Source organism: Larus michahellis, chromosome 6 (assembly GCF_964199755.1).
Source record: "Larus michahellis chromosome 6, bLarMic1.1, whole genome shotgun sequence".
In the NCBI taxonomy this organism is placed as follows: domain Eukaryota; kingdom Metazoa; phylum Chordata; class Aves; order Charadriiformes; family Laridae; genus Larus; species Larus michahellis.
This window is the reverse complement of record NC_133901.1, coordinates 12,462,117-12,481,046: the sequence shown is the minus strand read 5'-3', so window position 1 is coordinate 12,481,046 and position 18,930 is coordinate 12,462,117. Positions and strand designations below refer to the sequence as shown.

General features: G+C 46.1%; 1 protein-coding gene across 1 annotated transcript in view; it reads left to right on the top strand.

The window, feature by feature from the left end:
* Positions 1–14,591, top strand: part of EHHADH (enoyl-CoA hydratase and 3-hydroxyacyl CoA dehydrogenase) — a 31,154-nt gene extending 16,563 nt beyond the window's left edge. Inside the window, exons 6-7 of the mRNA XM_074592365.1 lie at positions 4,047–4,388; positions 12,046–14,591. Of these exons, the coding sequence (XP_074448466.1) occupies positions 4,047–4,388; positions 12,046–13,316 (1,613 nt within the window). The 3' untranslated portion in view covers positions 13,317–14,591. The remainder of the gene's footprint in view (positions 1–4,046; positions 4,389–12,045) is intronic.
* The last annotated feature ends 4,339 nt before the right edge of the window (positions 14,592–18,930 follow it).

Sequence of the window (18,930 nt, the reverse complement as noted above, 5' to 3'; positions counted from 1 at the left end):
AGTGAACATTTTTCAAATAATCCTAATAAAACCAGAAGTAGAGATGCACAAAATAATGCCATCACAGAAGTCAACTGTCTTTGTATGACATGCAGTGTTTTGTTTCTGATAGATATATTTTTTTTATTTTATTTTTTTAACATGAGCCTAACAACTGCTGACTTCTTACAGAGCAGTTTGGCTAAATAACTAGTTTTGTCACTGGGGGAATTTCTGTTCCTGGGAAGGCTGTACTGCAAGATAAGTCTCAAAGAATCATCCAAAATTATTTTCTTCTAAAGCTTTCTCAGCACTGGAGCTGCACTATCTCATGGCAAAAGATCAGTCTCAAATGACTGGCCTTACTGAAGCAAGGGTCTCTGATTATTTTTTCGATACACAGTTGACAGAGCTACCTTTATGGAAGCTATTTTGGGAAAGCATCTTCATCCATACATTTCTGTGGATTATTCCTAATGAAGAACACCTTCAAAAGGAGTTCTGAAACAGTCCTGAATAAGTGCTTGTAGTAATACACAGGGACAATTATTGGTTCTAAGTTAATTTTTTCATTGAAAACAGTAATTCTATATCGCAGATAGTAAGTGAGCATATGTTCCTGGCCTTCTTCAGGCAAAGGAAAATATCTTCACTTTTGAAGGCATTTTTTAGAAGGAACATACAGGAGCTAAATCCTTGGAGACAATCAGAATGTTCTTTCATTAAATGTGCTTAATAATCACTGCACTGATTCAAAGCTGCATTATATAATTTGTCCACCTGATGGCATCACAAAATTGGAAAATTGCTGTAATTGCTTGTGGTAGGAGGCATTAGCTTGCAGCTTATATTGCCCACCTCTTGCTGGCCTTCTGTAGTCTTCCTCAGCTGGAGGAAAAAATGGCTGCTGATAGCAGACTTCTTTGATGAAGCTCTCCCTTCATAAAAAGGATGAAAGCAATCATCCCTTGCTTTCTGTCCACGTCTGCTGATTGACCTTTATCATCTTCTCGGAGCACAAAAGCATCAATGGCTTGCACCAAAGAGTCAAGGAAAATCTGTTCAATTTAGATTAGCTCAGGGCCCACAGGTATTAAATGCTGCATGGAAAGATGAATGTGAGTTTCTGACTCTAAGCCACTAGGAGTAACAGTGGAGGAATCATGTGTTTCTTCTGAGTCTCAGAAAACCCAAAGGAGTAACAGATACTGGTGTTAGGCAATTGCATGCTTTAAATGGAGACTGTTGGAGAAAGGCTTTCAGCTACCATTGCAAGGGCCTTGAGCACATCATCTCTGGGAAAATGTGCAATAAAGACATTTTAATCTCTCTCCAGGGCTCGTGATTCTGGCTGCCACCTTCAAGCAGAAGGTCTAGTGAAGTGCCCCTTTGACACAGCCAGAGTTTGTAAAAGGTCTGACATAAACTGGACTTGCCTCTGGCAGGCCTGAGACCACTGCAAGCCTGAGGAGCAGGGGTCCAGTTTCAGCTTCGGTTCTCAGAAATTCACAGGCAGTTCACTGCACAAGGAAGTGCATTAGGCTAGCCCTGCCTCTTGCATGTGAAGTCCTGTATTGTCCTGAGGTTTTACAACTCTAGGATGATTTTTTTTTTCTTTAAATAGCACAATATTTGATATTGCATGCTTACATGTTGCTTTTACTGATAGAAATTTTATAGACTTGATCTGTCCTTTGTGCCACCTGGACTACAAACCCTAGTAAAACAAAGCATGTATCTGTTAGCTCCTGTGCATGGAGGACACTTTTCCCTGTAGCACTGATGTCTGCCCAGAGAGGTGGTGGAGTCTCCAACTCTGGAGACATTCAAAACCTGCCTTGACGCATTCCTGTGTAACCTGCTCTAGATGACCCTGCTCTGGCAGGGGGGTTGCACTAGATGATCTCCAGAGGTCCCTTCCAACCCTATGATTCTGTGATAGTGTTCTTCATGTTCCTGCTGCTTTGATTTCAGAAATCAAGCCGTGGGTGCCCCACAATGGTCTTTTCTTCCCAGGTTTGGATTCAGATCATTTTTTTCCTGTTCATAGATATGCCCTTGGTTCTTATTAGCATTGCATAAGCAAAGACTCTGCATGGAGATGCTGTATACATACTTAATAAAACCTATTTAGCTTACAGCTAAATAAGAGTTTTATTACGGGACCCTGAGGAGAGTTGCTTTTCTTTTTTACTGTGAGGACCTGTCTCATGTCCCCCATCAGTATTTGTGCTTACAAGTACTATTTGCTATCTGAAGACCAAGCTTAAACGCTCCCAGTAATATTCCTTTTTTACCAGTCCTTTCCACATCAGAGATGTCATATGAAGTCCCTTGTTCTGCCCAGTCTTAAGCAGCCTTCCAGCCACCAGATCTGCTTTCTGGGACAAACCTGAGGTGTCCTCTTGGGGCAAAAATGAAACCCACTATTTAAGTCCTAAATAAAGGACTGTGGGTGGATAAAGAGCATTTCTGGGTTAAAAACATACATTCAAGGGGAGAAAGACAGGATTCCAAAAATCAAGGAACATTATCCTGACTAAATCCTGCAAAACTGGCAAATACAAACTATATTCACTGTCAATGTGAAAACATTATTTTTATAAACTCTGATTACAAGGGAAGCTACTTCCACAGTGAGTATTCATCTTTTTGTCTTCTCTAAAAGGCTTAATTCAAAAGCCTGAGCTCTGAAGAGCATTATTTCAGGAAATCAGTTATCTTAACTCATCCTGGAAACTCATATTTCTGTTTCTCTTAAATATTGCTTGGTCTTGGAGGAAGAGCTAGAGTCAGGACATGTTCTTTGGACAACCATGACTTTAGTGCTGCCATTATTCCTGCTTTTCAGCATCTTGTGTATGATTTCCTGCTCCTGAGTCTTCTGCTGATGCACTGGCATTTTCCTAACGCACGCAACAGAAAGAAAAAGGGGAGATGGATGCAATATGCCACCTTTGAAGGAAGTGTGCTCCTGTGGCAGAGCTTATATAAGGGAAGCTAGGGCAATCAGACTGCATACCAGAGAGCTTCTCAGCATAAGGCTCTCATTAGAGGGGGCCCACCCACCATCCTGCTTTGGTGGCAGTCCTGGGTGCTTTTGGGAGCAGCACTGCAGCAGTCAGTGCAGTGACATCGCTACACAGTTAATTAACAATCTGGTCTTCGTGAAAGTGTTGAAATATTAAGGGCCTACATCCTGAATTTCTGATCTTGTTCCTCCATGGTCTTTCCTGAGGCAAGCTGCCATTAAGAGCATAGGAACAGCCTCAGTATGGACATATCAGAGATCTCCTAGCAGGCACCAAAGCTTGTACTTCTGAAAAGGACGGAGAGGATTTTGGCATCTGAAATGTGACTAACTTCTCTCAATTAAAATCCTTTCTAGGTATCACCATAGCAACGTCTGTCTGTAATGGGCCTCGTATTTGTATGGCTGCTTGATTCACCCCTTGCTGACATAGAAGCATGAACCCTCCCTTGTTATTCCTTTGTTCCCCAACTCATGCTGCGTGAGCTGTCCTCTTGGTTCATCCCAAAGTGAACAGGGGGGCTCCTGCTGTCAGGAAAGAATTGCACTCAGTGTATATTTCCCAGTCTCTCTTATAAATGACTGGATCAGGACCCTGGCTGGAACGCATCTGGCTAGCAAAATCAATTGGGCACCGAGTACTAAACAATACTGGAGGAAAGCTGCAGTACTGAGGCTTATAGAAAGACCTACGTGGATATGACAGCTGGGATTGTGGAGTAAGAGGACTGGAGAAGTCAAGGCACTCTGTGTAGCTGAGAAGAAGAAAGGAATTACTTTGAAATTGAAATCTTGCTTTTTTGAAGTCTGAGAAGGGACTTGAAAAATCATAATTGTCAGAGCAAACAGAAAGCTAAAGAGAAATGTCAGATGCTTTAGTTCTAGACCCCGATCATTGTGCCATTCCAGCCCTAATGCAGTGGGCATAGGAGGAAAAGAGTCAGGCTGCGTTCTCAGTCTATGTAGAAAGGGGTGAAAATCTGTAGTCTTCCAGATGTGGATGCTTTGTTCTCTAACTCCATTTTTCTACCCTCAGGCCAGCCACTGGGACCCCGCAGGCTCAGCCTGAAGCCAGTTCCAAAATTGCCCAACATGGAAGCATTTCTCAGTGAGGCTCTTATGAAGGTGAAGAAACAGGCCCACGGGTGCCTGGCTCCAGAGCTGTGCTTCCAGGCAGTCAAAGCCGCCACAGAGCAACCCTTTCCAGAAGGAGTCCGGAAGGAACGAGAGCTGTTTAACGTTCTGCTGACTTCAGGCCAGGCCCAAGCACTGCAGTATGCTTTCTTCGCCGAGAGAGCAGTGCAGAAGTGGACAACACCCAGCGGAGCTTCATGGAAAAGTGCTGCCCCTCAGCCCATCCGCAACGTGGCTGTGATAGGTAAGGGCATGAAAAAGCTGTTATGGATGCTGACTGCCCAGCTAATAGCAGAGCTGAAGGGGAGTGGGATGAGTATAATCAGGCTTTATCATGGCACACAGCTGAAGTGGGATTCCCTAGCAGTCACTTGCCAAAGTCACTGGTACCCATCACAGGCAAAGATACTCCACACCCATAGATGACATGCAAAGATGGAAGTTGTCAGTGCATTGATAAGCTCAGAAATTCAGATGGCAAATCACATCTCATTAGATCGTTACCTGCTGCCACCTCTTTCTTTGGAAGAATAACTTCCTCTCACTTGAGACAGATTCATCTGTGGACCATAAACAGTCTATTCCCTTTTAAATACTGCTACGTTGAGTCCTGGCTTTGTTCCATGTTATAAGCAGGTTTGCATGAAATTCTCCTCCTCCTGGTCTAGTTCTGTACTGCAAGTGCACGTGCAGAGTCACTCAGGGATATACTAATACAAAAATGTTTTGACAGCTGTATTTTAAGAAGATTTCATCTCACTGGGATCCACTCCTGCCATTTTGTAGCCCAGCAAGATAATGCCTTCATTAATTTTTTATAAGAGCAATTTAAATAAAACCTTTGATGCACTGCTGAGATTTTTTTTTTTTAAAAAAAGGTATCTTTCAGCTCTGCCTGTTGATAGTAGCACTCAAAAAATGGTTAGACAAGTAATGGAGTAATTGGAAAACATCCATTCTGTTTCAGAGAAAGCTCACCAGATCAACACTGCTCCTTCCTGGGTACTTCTCAGGCCTCTTGTGCTCTGCAATATGAGCCCTCTGAAAGGTCATTTCAGGCCATAGAAACACTTTTTTTTTCTTTTGTAAGTTCCCTTTGCTTCATTAGCTGCCATGCCATACTTTTAATGAAAATGGTTTTTAAACGTTGGTCCACGAACCTTGTGAGGAGGATCCGTGGCTGTTGTAACATTCAGGTTAAGAGTCATGAATTATTGCCAAGTTTATCATATGACTTGAAGAGCACAGTACTTCAGACACACACAATCCCAGACAGGTCAGTCCTGCAGCGTTTGCTTTGGCAGGAAGGGCTCATGTTGAAGTCTCATAGGAGTGATCAGGTGCCTAGAATGAGTATTCTTTCCTATATACCGATAAATCATGCCAGAATAATACTTTTGCAGAGTCCCAGTATCAATGACAGTTTAGCCAGAAGATCTGTTTAGATCTGATCTGCTTATTTTGGTGCTGTAACTGAGCTAGAGGGAATTCTAAGGACAAATGCAGTCTCCATTTGCAAGTTTCCAGTAGAAACATAATCTGTACCTTATTTCCAAGCTGAACTGGCTGGGCTACATCTCCCATCCGTTGCATTAAATATTTGCTTCTCATCTCCAAACAGGTTTCTAAATTCTGGTCTGAAATTGCCCCAGCCTCTACCCCCGAACTTCAGTGTTTTTGTAGCTGGTTACAGACAATGCTCAAGTTAACCCATGCTTTTTGCAGAATAAATAAACTAAGTGGTTTAATACTTTTGCTGTGGAGCACATGTCACATTCTGGTCATTTTCACGACTCTGAACTTACCCTAAGTTTTCAACACTTCATAAAGCACACATAGCCAAAGTGGGAACAATATTCCAGGTGTAATTACACTAAGACCAGATACTGAGATGTTTCTTCCTTGCTACTATTTAGTATGCTCAAGGTAACAGCCAACTTTCAAACTAGCCATGTTCAACATATCCTGTCAATTATCTACTGGCAGGGAGCAGCTGCACCCCAGGGATGGGGAGCCAATGGCAATAACACCTCCTAGGGGGACCACAGAATCTTTGAGGCTGGAAGGAACCTCTGAAGGTCATCTTGTCCAGCCCCTCTGCTCAAACAGGGCCACCTAGAGCTAGTTGCCCAGGACCACATTCAGACAGCTTTTGAATATCTCCAAGGATGAGGACTCTACAACACCTCTGGGCAGTCTGTGACAATGCATAGTCACCCCTGCAGTAAAAAAATATGTTTCCTTATATTCCAATGGAATGTCCCGTGTTTCAGTTTGGGCACATTGCCTCTAGTCCTGTCACTAGGAGCCACTGAAAAAAGTCTGGCTCTGTCTTTTTACACCTTCCCCTCAGGTATTTATGTATGTTGAGGAGATCCCCCCAAGCCTTCTCTAGGCTGGAATCACTCCACATCACTCTTGTACTGGGGAGCCCAGAATTGGACACAGTGCTCCAGGTATGGTCTCACTAGTGCTAATTAGAGGGTAAGGATCACCTCCCTCAACCTGCCAGCAAGACTCCTCCTAATGCAGCCCAGTATACCATTAGCTTTCTTTGCCACAAGGTCATATTGCTGCTCATAGCCAATTTGGTACCCACCAGGAGCCCCAGATCCTTTTCTGCAGAGCTGTTTTCCAGCCAGTCAGCCCCCAGCATATACTGGTGCATAGGACTATTCCTCTCCAGGTGCAGGACTTAGCACTTCACCTTGCTGAAATTCATCAAGTTCCTATCAACCCATTTCTCCCTCTGGATGGCAGCACAACCCACTGCTATATCAATTATTTACAGTACCTGAGCAAGACAAGCAGGGCAGACCCAGAGATCATGGCCAGGATGTACCAGAAGCACAGATGATCCAGCAAAGTTCACATGATGATGCAGGTCCAAGGTAAATTTGGGAAGCCATTCTGTAGGCCGAAGTCTGGATCAACAGTGTCCATAGCCTGGTACAGCCACAATAAGACACCAGAACTCCTCCAACGTAGCTTAGGAAGGGAGTGAAGGCTCAGATCTGAGCTTAAATGGGGCTCCAAGGCCCATGGGCAGTGCGTGTGGGTGGAGGATCCAGGTGTAGCTGGTCAGGGTCATTAAAGCTTATCAGTGCACACAGAGCCTTGACACTTCCTAAGATTCCTAATGCCTTCTCTGAATCACTGCTTCTGTCAATACAGCCCCCATAGCCCACGATTATAGCGTGTTTTGTTTATGCTAGTTGTTCACGTTGTACTTCATTTGATAAGCGACATCTCCTATTTTGGAGATTATTGATCACCTCCTTTTAACTCTGAATCCCACACCATATTAAGGTCACTGCTTTCCATCACTTCTTTCTGCCATGCCACTGTGGTTTTTCTCCTTCCCTGGAAGGTTTTCCTCCTATTTTGTCTTTTGATATCAGCGAAATTGCAAGTCTGTTAGAGACAGGCATAAAACATGCCGGCACAATTGGTTTTTTTCTTTCAGGCTGCTGTAACAAAAAGTCATTCTCCAGCCATGAGATATTCTCCATGCTGTACAGTATCTCATAATTTCACATTCTTGATCTTAAGTACATTCTTGCAACACCAGAAACCAAAATCTTAGGGATGCTTTTTGAGGGACTGACACCTTTTAAAATAGTCCTGCTCATCCGTGTAAGTATTGAGTCTACCTAGGTGATTCAGGGTCTCTCTGTTTTCACTGCAGAGAGGAGGGCAGTCAGAGCAAGATGTTGCATCCATTTTGGATGGTCAGAAATCATGCAGACCCCATTTTCCAATAGACAGTGCTGTGCTATTTCACCCAGTAAAACCACGTTGCATTACGCTGCTGCGTCCATCTTTTATCGCTGCATGATGGGAAGCAACTGAGAAGATCCTGTTGACTTCCTCGTCCTTCAGTACCTTTTCTGTAGGCACAGAGGACCTTTAGGGTATGAAAGCAGTGCCATGAATGCTAGGGGAGCCTTGTTTTGTGGCTCCCCTGTCTGTCCCATATTAGCAGGAACTCGGAGGAGGCTGGCACATCGCTCGCTGACCATGTCTTAATGTAGATTGGACATCAAGGATGCTCTATCATTTTTGTGGGCATGCTTGATATATAGCATTGCTGATGAACTGGGAACCATTCCTGTGCAGTGCCGGCTTCCCATCAGCTGCCTTAGTCTGCAGTTTGCTCGCTGAAAGATTGATAGGTGGGTAACACCCAGCTATGCGGGATCCCTCCTGCTCTTGGCCTAGCTGTCCTTGGCTGTCTTCAGACACATGCAATGTCACCTATTTCATTTGCTTCTGCTTATTCTGAGCTCTTGGCTCCCACCTCTTTCCACTTTCTCTGGTTCCTCATCACCCAGAAAAAGCATTCTTCTCTGTCCCTTCTGCAGTCATCCCGTAGCTCCTTGCTTGCCTCAAGTATCACATTACTTCTGCTTGAAGTTAATACCCTGAAACAAAGAAGCAAAGAAGCAACTGCAGTCTGCAGCAGTCCACCACCACCAATTGCTCATTGTTGTTTTTAACAGGAAAACTGGAACAGTCTTCGCATATTTTTACTGATCTATAAAGTATTATTTCCATTGCCTGGCATTTTAAAGTTCAAATATTCATTATAGTTCAGAATATTTTCCACTGATCTGTATTTCTCTAGTGTGTGTGACTGTACATGAGTTGCTTTGTACATATTTTGAGTTCATTTGTTTTGAAATTTGTTTTTGAAGTCCTTCAATTAATTTTACATGATTTTTCATATTCTAAGTACCTCATGTGACAGATCCATAATTAACAGTCATTATTCACTCAGCTTGCCCAGCAAATGGATTTGTCATATCCATATTTGGCCTGAAATTACATGGGTTCAAGCGTAGTTTTATTTGTATGTCAAAGCTACATTTCGCCACAAAAGGCCAGAAGCAAGGTGGCTAGACACTGTTCTTTTCCTGAAGCAGATTTCAGTCTTCTTTTGAAAGATGAGCCTAGGGCATGAAAAATGGTAACACAGCTCTGAAAACTGCCCCCTGCATGGTTAATAAAAATATAGGGTTTTTTCATGGTTTGGGGGAAGTGAGGGCACTGTTGAGGAAGAAAACTGAACATACAGTAGCAGTTCTGGAGTAGTCCCTAGCTGCGTGCGATCTGAGCTGAGCATGCGGCATTTCCCTTTCTTCTACAGGCTTCTGCACATGTAAGGCCCAATGATTCCCTACCATTTTTTTCTGCTTTAATATATTCTTCCCCAAGATCACTTGGCTTTATAAAATTGAAAAGGGGAGTCCTCAGAAACGCTTCTTTCCCATCTAGATAGCCAAATCTCGCTGTAGTTTTATATTTCCAGGGGAGTCATGCTGTGCAAGCTCTAATGTAACAAAACCCTTGGGGCTTTCGTTACTCTCTCTGCCAGCTTCATTAAACATCATTTCATACAGGCCACTGAAGAGTTATGTAGTAAGTTCAGAGACAGCTTTTCTAGGTCAGAAACAAGCTTGGCAAGCTCATATCTTATCTATAAGCCTATTCCCATGGCCTAGAAAGCGAACTACTACAAGCATGTATGCCTGTCTGTCATGGTATGGCTAAAACCTAGATGGGAGTACTCATACTACATGTGGATGAGAGCAAACAGGGGAATCAGATAACACCACTGCAGAACTTCTCTTGAAAAGAAGGCTGGAGAACTTCTGCTCATGGAAGAGATTTTGATTTAGGAAGAAGCAGCGTGTTCATATTGCGAGAGAACTGCTAAGATTTCAGTCATGAAACTGAAGCTGAGAGGAACAGGTGTTAATAAGGCCCAGGATGTGTGCGTTATTTCTTTAGTAGAGCTTGGAAATTCTAGGGAGAAATCCTAGACCTCCACCCTGGAAAGGAAGAAGAGACTTCAAGAGGGAGCCATGAAGAACCCAGATGTGGCACTGCAAACCCTTGATGTCCAAAGAGGGCCTTAGAGATGAGGCGGGGCTTGGTGGGTATGCATGAGGTGGTGAATTACCCTCCCACACTGTCCGAGAAGAAAGCAGTCCGTGTTGCTCACCAAAGACGGGAAAAAATGTCTCTGACTCTCCCTGCTGCCACATCCAAGCTCTGAGTGCTGTGCGCAGTGGGAGGAGCTGTTTGTGTTTGTGGGTTTTTCAGCCAGCAAACCACGGACACTGAAATACTAAGAACTGATTTATGTTCTTCTAGTTTTATTTTCAAATTAGGTTTTAGTAGTACTTGATTATGAAGTAGCAAATCTAATTTCCTAGAAAGGAACTTAAGCAATTGCTTGGGAGCGTAATAGTTTATAAGCAGGCTGCCAGATAGCGATGTCTGTAAAAACTGTCTTCTTGTGGCTAAGCAGGGAATGTTTCAAATGTCTTGTGTATCCACAAGCTGAGGGTGGACAGGACTAAACCAAGGGTGTGTAGCTTGCAGGGAAAACATACTACCTTGTTTGACCTTGGTTGTTGGAACTTGTTTAACTGATGACATCATTTCAGCTCTTCTTTACAAAGCTGCTTTAGACAAAATTTTTAATCCCCTTGTTTCTGTTTGTTTGTTTAGCTGACTTTCATTTGTAAACCTGGGATTAAAAAAAAATCATTTTTACAGAATTATAACAAACCTGTACTTTGTCTGGTTGTTGCTTTATTTAGGATATTAATAATCTTCCCATTCAGATGCTTCACACTTTTAAAGCTGGTAAAATTGTGCTGGCCTTCTCTTATTAGTTTGCATTAACTTAGTCTGAAAAGCTACCCTCATGGGAGAGTGGGATAAATAATGTGGGTTGTGTGTCACAGGAAAGCGTAAGCGTGCAGCTTCATTTAATTTAATAGAGGGCAGAGCTGGTGGAAGGGCTCAGAAGGAGGGATGGGATCAAGCCGGGAATCTCTACAATCTCTACACTGGTGTTCCTCGGGTATGAGCTGGTAGTAGCATATTTGTGGATCTTAGAGAAAAAAAAAACACAGCTTGAATGGATGCTCAGTTATAGGAATTCTGGGCGAGCGCTTTAACTGCGTGGCTGGACAAGGAAGACTGTGCCTTCGAGAGTCTTCATAACTTAGGAATGGCCTGTGTTGGAGGACTTGGAGAGTTCCCGCTGGGCAGAGATTGCCTGATAGAAAGTGCAAACAGCAAGCAAAAGGCTACTGATGTTCCAGAGTGATTAAAAAAGAGATAGAAGGTGTTGAAATATGGATTAAGAACAGTGTGTTAGTTCCATCCTGTTTGACCTGGTGACAGGAGACATGCAAGACATTAGAGACAAAGTTTAGAGAAGATTAGTGTCCAAGATCAGCTGAATTTTGTTTGCTTCAAAGATTATGCTGTGAAGTGCAGAGGGAGAAGAGGGAGGCGACAAAGAGGAAGCTTGGAAGGAGGGAGAAACCAATTGTCTGAGTATTGCTGGTGTTAAAATCTCTGGGTGTGCTGTGTGTTTGCTAACACTAATATCCTTCTATGAATGCCCATAAAGGACCTTCTCACAGGAACAGAGAGGCACTGATATGCTCAGGGTGAAACGTGCTTGTGAAACTGCCTGCTACAAGTTATTAGCAGGGTTGAAGCTGAAACTCAGCTCTCCTCTCTTGGATCCCCAGGTTCCAACTCTTAAGTGATGCTGGTTTCCATAGGTATAAAACTTTGCAGGGAGAATCATATGGTCTGCACACACCAGAGTGAATCCCACTGATATTTTGTAAGCTTGAGAGAACATTAACTTGCCTTTATGCTAGTCATTTTCAAACATTTAATCTCACTGAAAGGGAGAATTCACCTTCCTTTTCCCCAGTCTTCCATTCTTTTTTCCCATCTGTGCACCACTCATTTTGCATAGGCTTCCACTTTTTGTCCTGGAGATACAAAGGAAGTGCTACTGTCAAGTGATTATTTGTAACATTTTTTATTCATAGTCTCTGATTCTGTCTCACTTTTATCCCTAGGGCTGGGAACAATGGGCCGAGGCATTGTGACTTCTCTGGTTAAAGCCAACATACCTGTGGTAGCCCTTGAGCAGAATCTGGAATATCTGAACATGGGAAGAAAAGCTGTGATGCTCCTTTTGGAACGTGAGGCTATGAAAATGGAGCAGGGTGCCCAAACCCTGGATTTCCATAACCCTGCACATCTCCAGTTCACTGTGGATTTTGATGCGTTGCGGGATGTAGATCTAGTTATTGAGGCTGTGTTTGAGAACATGGCACTAAAGAAGGAAATATTCCACAAACTATCAAGAATCTGCAAGCCAGGGGCCTTTCTGTGTACAAACACATCAGCCCTGAACATTGATGAAATAGCTTCTGCCACGAGCCGCCCACAGCAGGTCATTGGCACGCACTTCTTCTCCCCTGCTCATGTGATGAGGCTATTAGAAATAATCTATGGCCATCACACATCTGCCACCACCATTGCCACTGCTATGCAGCTAGCCAAAGCACTGAAAAAAGTTGGAGTGGTGGTAGGGAACTGTTTTGGGTTTGTTGGGAACCGAATGATGTTTCCATATGTTCAACAGGCAGTTTTCCTTGTAGAGGAAGGAAGCAGACCAGAAGCTGTAGATCAGGTTCTTGAAGATTTTGGGTTTAAGATAGGACCTTTCCGAATGTCTGATCTTGCTGGGCTGGATGTGGGCTGGAGGTCTCGAAAGGGCCAGGGCCTCACTGGGGCTTCACTACCTCCAGGAACACCTGCCCGCCAGCGGCATGGCCATCGCTACAGCCCACTACCAGATCTTCTGTGTGAGAACGGCAGATTTGGCCAGAAAACTGGAAAAGGCTGGTATCAGTACGAGAAGGCTGGGGGTAGGACAGCCAAGCCAGATCCATGGCTTCACAACTTCCTGGCCCAGTATAGAGACACCCATCACATCCAGACCCGCTTTATAGACCAGGAGGAAATCCTGGAGCGGTGTTTGTTTCCCCTCATCAATGAAGGGTTTGACATCCTGGCTGAGGGAATAGCATCGGGCCCAGAACACCTCGATGTAATTTATATCAATGGCTATGGGTGGCCAAAGCACAGGGGTGGCCCCATGTTCTATGCTTCCACCGTCGGGCTCTCGCGTGTTGTGGCTAAACTGCAGAAATACTCTGAGGCCCACCCTGATGTTCCTGGACTACGGCCCAGTGCCTTCCTGGAAAAGCTGGTGGCTATGGGGAACCCTCCCCTCAAAGAGTGGATGTCCTGCCTCAGCAGGCAGAGGAACAAGCTGTGATTTCCTTGATGCCTGCTGTATAAATTCAATGGAGGCTGATCTCATGAAACAGATGCTGTAATTGCACTGTCTTTTCCAATCAAAACCAAAGTGCTACAGGCTCGTAAACAATATCACTGACCTTCCTCGGCCTTTGCAGGGAATAACTTTGGCCGATGATTGATCTCAATCCCCTTTTTGCTGCAGGTAACCACTGCAATCACCCACCCTTTCTTCTCAGCACAAGCCTCACCCATCTTCTTTGCACATTGCTGCCTAAAGGCCCGTCTGATTGTGCTCTGCCTTCAGGGCTTCTCACTCTGTCTTTGTGGAAGGGAGGGAGCAGCATCCACAGCCCACAAAGCAAATCAGGGTAGGAGGCAAGAGAGCGATGGTTGCAATTCACCTGAGACTGACTGGATCTACCAGATCCTGCCCTAAGTCTATTTCCCAGTTTGTTTGGGTCTTTCCTGTGCAGCCCACCTCCACTGGATTCACTGGATTCCCTGCCTCTCCCAAAGACAGCCAGCTGGAGCCTGCTCCCTTCCCACTGCTGGGGGGGAGGTGGCACAAGAGGTGCAGCAGCTTGCAGAGGTAAAGTCAAATGAATTGGAGAAAGCAGGTTTGGGCAGAGAGCAAGGGGCAGGGCTGGTACCGTCCCTCCTCCCTGCTGCAGAGGAGATTCTAATAAATGACAGAGAAGCCACAAACGCATTGACCTGACTAACCTGCCCTGTGGTGCTGGCTCACGACTGGCCTTCTGCATCCAGACTCCATCCTCCATTATCATTATCCCCACCTGTCTTTGTCCAGGCAGAAACATCTTCTGGCATCTCTTAAGTGTGGATATGTGTTGCCATCACTCCCCCTGCCTTGCCTGCCTACAACTACCAGATCTTGGGGCTCAGCATGCTCTAATTGACCAGATTGAAGCCTGGCCTGCCACTTACTGGGTTTCCACATGGGCAGAGGACACACTGAGAAGTACACGGCTCAAGAGCTGTGCAGGCAGAAACGTTGCTGCAGGCATGCAGGGAGGCAGCAGATCTCTAGCAGAGGGCAGAGAGGGAGTGAGCCAGACTTGCTCCAGGCTTGATGCTTTGGGTCAAAGTCTACCAATTCTTGTGTCTAGTGAGTGTATCTTCCAGTCCAGTGTGGGAAGTAGGTTGGTCTGGGTTCTTTTCTCAGGAAGATTATCATTGGCTGTCTAACTTTTGCTTTTGATTTTAATAAAAGTGCTTGGATTATCTAAAGACAGATCATATGATATTACATGGAAAAGCAGAAAAAGGAAAATGTGCTTGTTCTTTCTTTATACATACCTCCATCGCTTCTCTACACGGTAGAATTAGATCATTTTCCTGTTTGTGGAGGGGTTTGTGTTTGAAAAGGCTGCGTGTTTCTTTTTTCTAAATATATCTTATTTTGCCCTTTATCTACCCCTGTCCTTCAGTGGGTGAAGGTGCAAAACTGAGGGCAAGAAACTGTTCAGAAGTCAAAAGTCACTCATTCCAGGGAGGATTTTTCCCCAGGACCAGAGAAAGAGCTAACGCAAGGCCCAGCAAACTGCTGGTTTCCCCTGAATCACTTGCGTGCCACAGCTGAGAGCAATCCAGCATTTGCTCCAAGGTGAAGCTCTTCTTCCACGCTAGCAGACTCCGCGTGACATGTTACACAACAGCACTGGCTGGTGCTGGCGGCTGTCATGTCATCCGCAGGACAGCTCTGGACACAATGCACCACCCGGGCTAACATCCCCTCTCCTGTGCCTCGTGCCCTGCTGTTCACCCGTACTGGGAGCTGAGTTGGGAAAGGGCAATTCCCCTTGCAGCAAGAGCGGGCTGCAGAGGAGAGGGCATGCCTGTCCTTTGTAGGAGAGATGCTGGCCTCAGGATATCGAAACCCACCAGCTTCTACCCCATGGCCAAAATGCCTCTCCTCACCTGCAGCACTCTTGTGCTGGTGCATTTGATGTGCCCATTCCCCTTCTTATCTCCCCTCACAGAAATTACTGAGAATAGAGGTTGTCCACACTAATAATGTCCCTCCTGACAGAAGTTCATTCGTAAATTCGTATTGACCAAAGCAGCACAGCATTGATCTGCCTGCTTTACATCCCAGCCAGCCAGCGGTGACATTACTGTCGCTGAGAGGTTGCATTTGTAGCTCCGAGAGGGCAGGCATGAGGCTCCCCGCCACTGGCAGGAGCGCATGGGAGTCCCTGCCTCTCGGCTGCCCTGTTCCCCACAGGGCGAGAGCACATCGAAGGGCAACCACAGCTCCCTGGCCCCCAGCCCCACAGGGCAGCAGCCCGTGCTCCGCAGCCTGATTCAGAGCCCTTGGTGTCTGCTGACATGCAATCTCATCAGAAAGCACCAGCCTGTTCTGTGAGCTTCTTTGGAAAGTTGTTAAAATAACAGCCTTGCAAAGTCCCCGATCAGCTCAAATATGCTGTGATACCAGAAATATGCCCACAACTAAAATGTTTCTTCATTTAATGGGGAAAGAACACAGCCCCACACAGAGGAGAACTTGGTAACCACTTGGTACAGGATTAGTTTTCCCACCTGTCTTTTTAAAGCAGCTATTTCCACTCAGTGAGAAAATATCTGTTAAAAACGTTTTCCAGCTAAAACCATCCCTACTGGCAAGGAATGTCCCCAGCTCTGCTCACTTGTTGCAAGTCTGACCGTTCTAAGCTATGTGCGTGAGCTGAGATTGTATGCTTCTCCAGCACAGCGAGGCCTTGGCGACACACATTGCAAGCTGGCTCCAGTCCATCCTTAATCTTTGGGCCCTGCTTCTACTTTCATGTGAGTGTCTGGCTGCAGATCTACGCTTTCTGCACAGCAGGGACACTTGCTTTCAGCGCTGAGGATATTCGGTTTCAGCCCTGCGAGTACCCGTGGTCTCTCGCATGCAGCTGCATAATTGTTAGATGTCTTTAATTAAGGCAGCGAACTCTGCCAGTGCAGCAGATGCCTCCATTAACTGCTCAGCCACAGGCATTTTGCAAAACAGTAAAGAATGGGAGTGCACCAAAGGAGAGAATTGCTGTAGCTTTGATCAGCATCCCCTGCAGTACTGGGCCTTCAAAGGGAGGCAAAAAGCTCCCTGCCTTATGGCGTGCTAAGAAGTGCAGTCCTGCGTGCATGTCCAAATTGGACGGGGCCCTTGAGTGCTGTCAGAAGCACCTACACCATTTCTGCAACCTATAGTTCACCTTCCTCCTCCCCTTTATTTCTTTTTAACAGAAAGTGACCTTACAGCCCAGGCTGGGTCTGAGAGCAGCTGTGGAGATGAAACAGCGGTGGAGAGGGAAGGGCTTCGTGCCAGCAGGTAGAAAAGGCAGGTTCTCCTTGGGACGGGGGGTCTCGTGGGAGCTGAGCTGCATCCCCTGTTTGCTGCTGGTGGGCTCCAGGGAGCAGGAGGACAACAGGACAGTGTCAAAGAAACACCTGATTTTGCAGCCAGTTTCTCTTCTGCTTGCAAACAGCTGAGCAAGGTCCTGAACATTGGCCAATTTCAGTGGGATTTTGGCAAAACAAAGGCAGGTAAGCCTTGAGGAGTGATTCAGAAAACTCCCTTTCCAGTGCAACTAATCCTGGAGGCATTTAAAATCTACAGGCCTTTGAAGCTCCCTCAGCCCTCATGCCCAGTGCCGAGGAGAGCTCAAAGCCCCCTGCTCGGTGCAGCTGGGCACCCATCTCCTGCGCAGTTAGGCTGAGTTTAAGGGGTCACGTCCCTGAGGCACGGTGTAAGCCTCCCTGCCACCCTCAGCCAGCTCTGATTGCTTTTGTCCCAGCAATCAAAACCAGCCCCAGAAACATCCCTTCAGCCCCGTGAAAAGCTCTCCCTCGAGCCATGGGCGACCAGCCTGCTCAGAGGAGGAGGTTGTAGCCCCGGCTTGTGCATCCCAGGAGGTGAGGGCATAAACTGGGATACAGTTGTGTATGCCCAGGACTTGCCTGGCACTGAGATGCTGGAGGAGGGAGTGAAAGACTCCCTGGGACCATGTAAGGGCAGGAAGGGCAGCAGCAGATGTGGGACGTGCTGACTGCCCACGTGGGTGTCACTGAAAGGAGCCGGGTGTGCGGCGGGTGAGTGTTCCAGCCCTCCCACTCTGGCATCCAGCCCAACTGCTGAGGCAAAGCACTCGTCCCCACTCCTAGCAACGAGGGAGGGTTCAGTTCAGAAGGGACCAGCAGGACCATTTTGTGTAGCCTCCATCATAACACTTCCCCCTACGAGCCCCTCACCGCCCGGACAGTTTAACTCCATCCTCCAGCGCCTTTGCTTTGGTGGGAAGGGTGCTGTGCGCGTGCTGGTGAGGAGTATTGCATAAATGCATATGGCAAACAGGTTTGGCAGCCTGAGCAGGGGACAGAGCAGTGCCCGGGGTGGGAGCTGCTCACCTGTACGTGCTGTTTTGGTGGGTCTCAGCCTCATGCCTGGCTCAGCACCAGCGCGAGCAGGAAAACGTCCCAGGGCCAGCAGCGCTGCAGGGGGCCGCTCTGTTCTGCAAGTCAGGGACGGCGGTCAGAGGTTATTCAAAGTCTCAGTGCAACTCTCTGCTCTGCAGTTATGGCCCAAATCCCTTAGTTTTACCCGTAAAGCGCATAGCAGATCACAGCGATACACCTGCAGCTTGGTTGTTCTTAAGCTCTTTTTGTTGTCAAGAAGTGAAAGATTCTCTCAGCGCATCTTCAGGAGCATAGGGAGACCTCTGGGGTCTGTCCCAAGGACAGACCCCAAAGGAACTGCCTGGGAATATTCTGAAGAACAGAGAAAAATAAGTATTTTTCAACTACTTCTGACAAAGAGCTATTGGGTATTGTACAAAGATGACTACGAAAATGACCAGTTTGATTTCTGTTCTAACAGAAAGCTGACTTCAACTCTCTTTAGTACTGAGCAGAGGGGCAACAAAAGCACAATTGACTTTCAAACATGCCAGGGAAACAAGTCCACCACTGCACTTAGGAAACCAAACAACGTAGCCATTGCTCGAGATAAATCCAAACTTTAACTTTGGCTTACAGATATGACTGTTGGAAAATACCAATACACTTTCATATGATTATTGACCAAAATTATATCTACGGATTATTTTACAGAATGGAAGACAAAGTTTATCAGTGTTTTTAATATCACTGCATGCTTAGAAAGAAATGGTTTTCCTGATTAGGTGATCTGAGAATAAGTAGCATGAAGAATAGAACAAAAGCAAAAACTGTCTGTGCCATGGGCCATGTATGCAAGCAGCTCAGTCTCCTGCTCCATTGACTCTGGCACTGCGGGGACGATCTGTGTTCCCCCCGTCTCATAAAATAGCCAAGAGCCACACACTTGGAGCGATCGCTAATAATTGAGCCTGCTTGCCTCCTTCTCATGCTCCTCTGAGGCTGCCGTCCGCATGTGAGGGTGCCTGTGTCCCATTTATCAGGCCCATTGGGGTGCAGCAAGGATCTCCTCACTCCCTGTCATGGCAGGGGCGAGAGGGGGACGCTCCAGGAGCTGGCTGGCCCCAGAGATCCTGGCACTGCTCATCCCTGCTGGCAGCCAGGCTGGCTTAGCCAGCGCTGGTTGCTGCCCGGGCTACAATACGCCTTTGAAAATTGATTAAATCTCATAA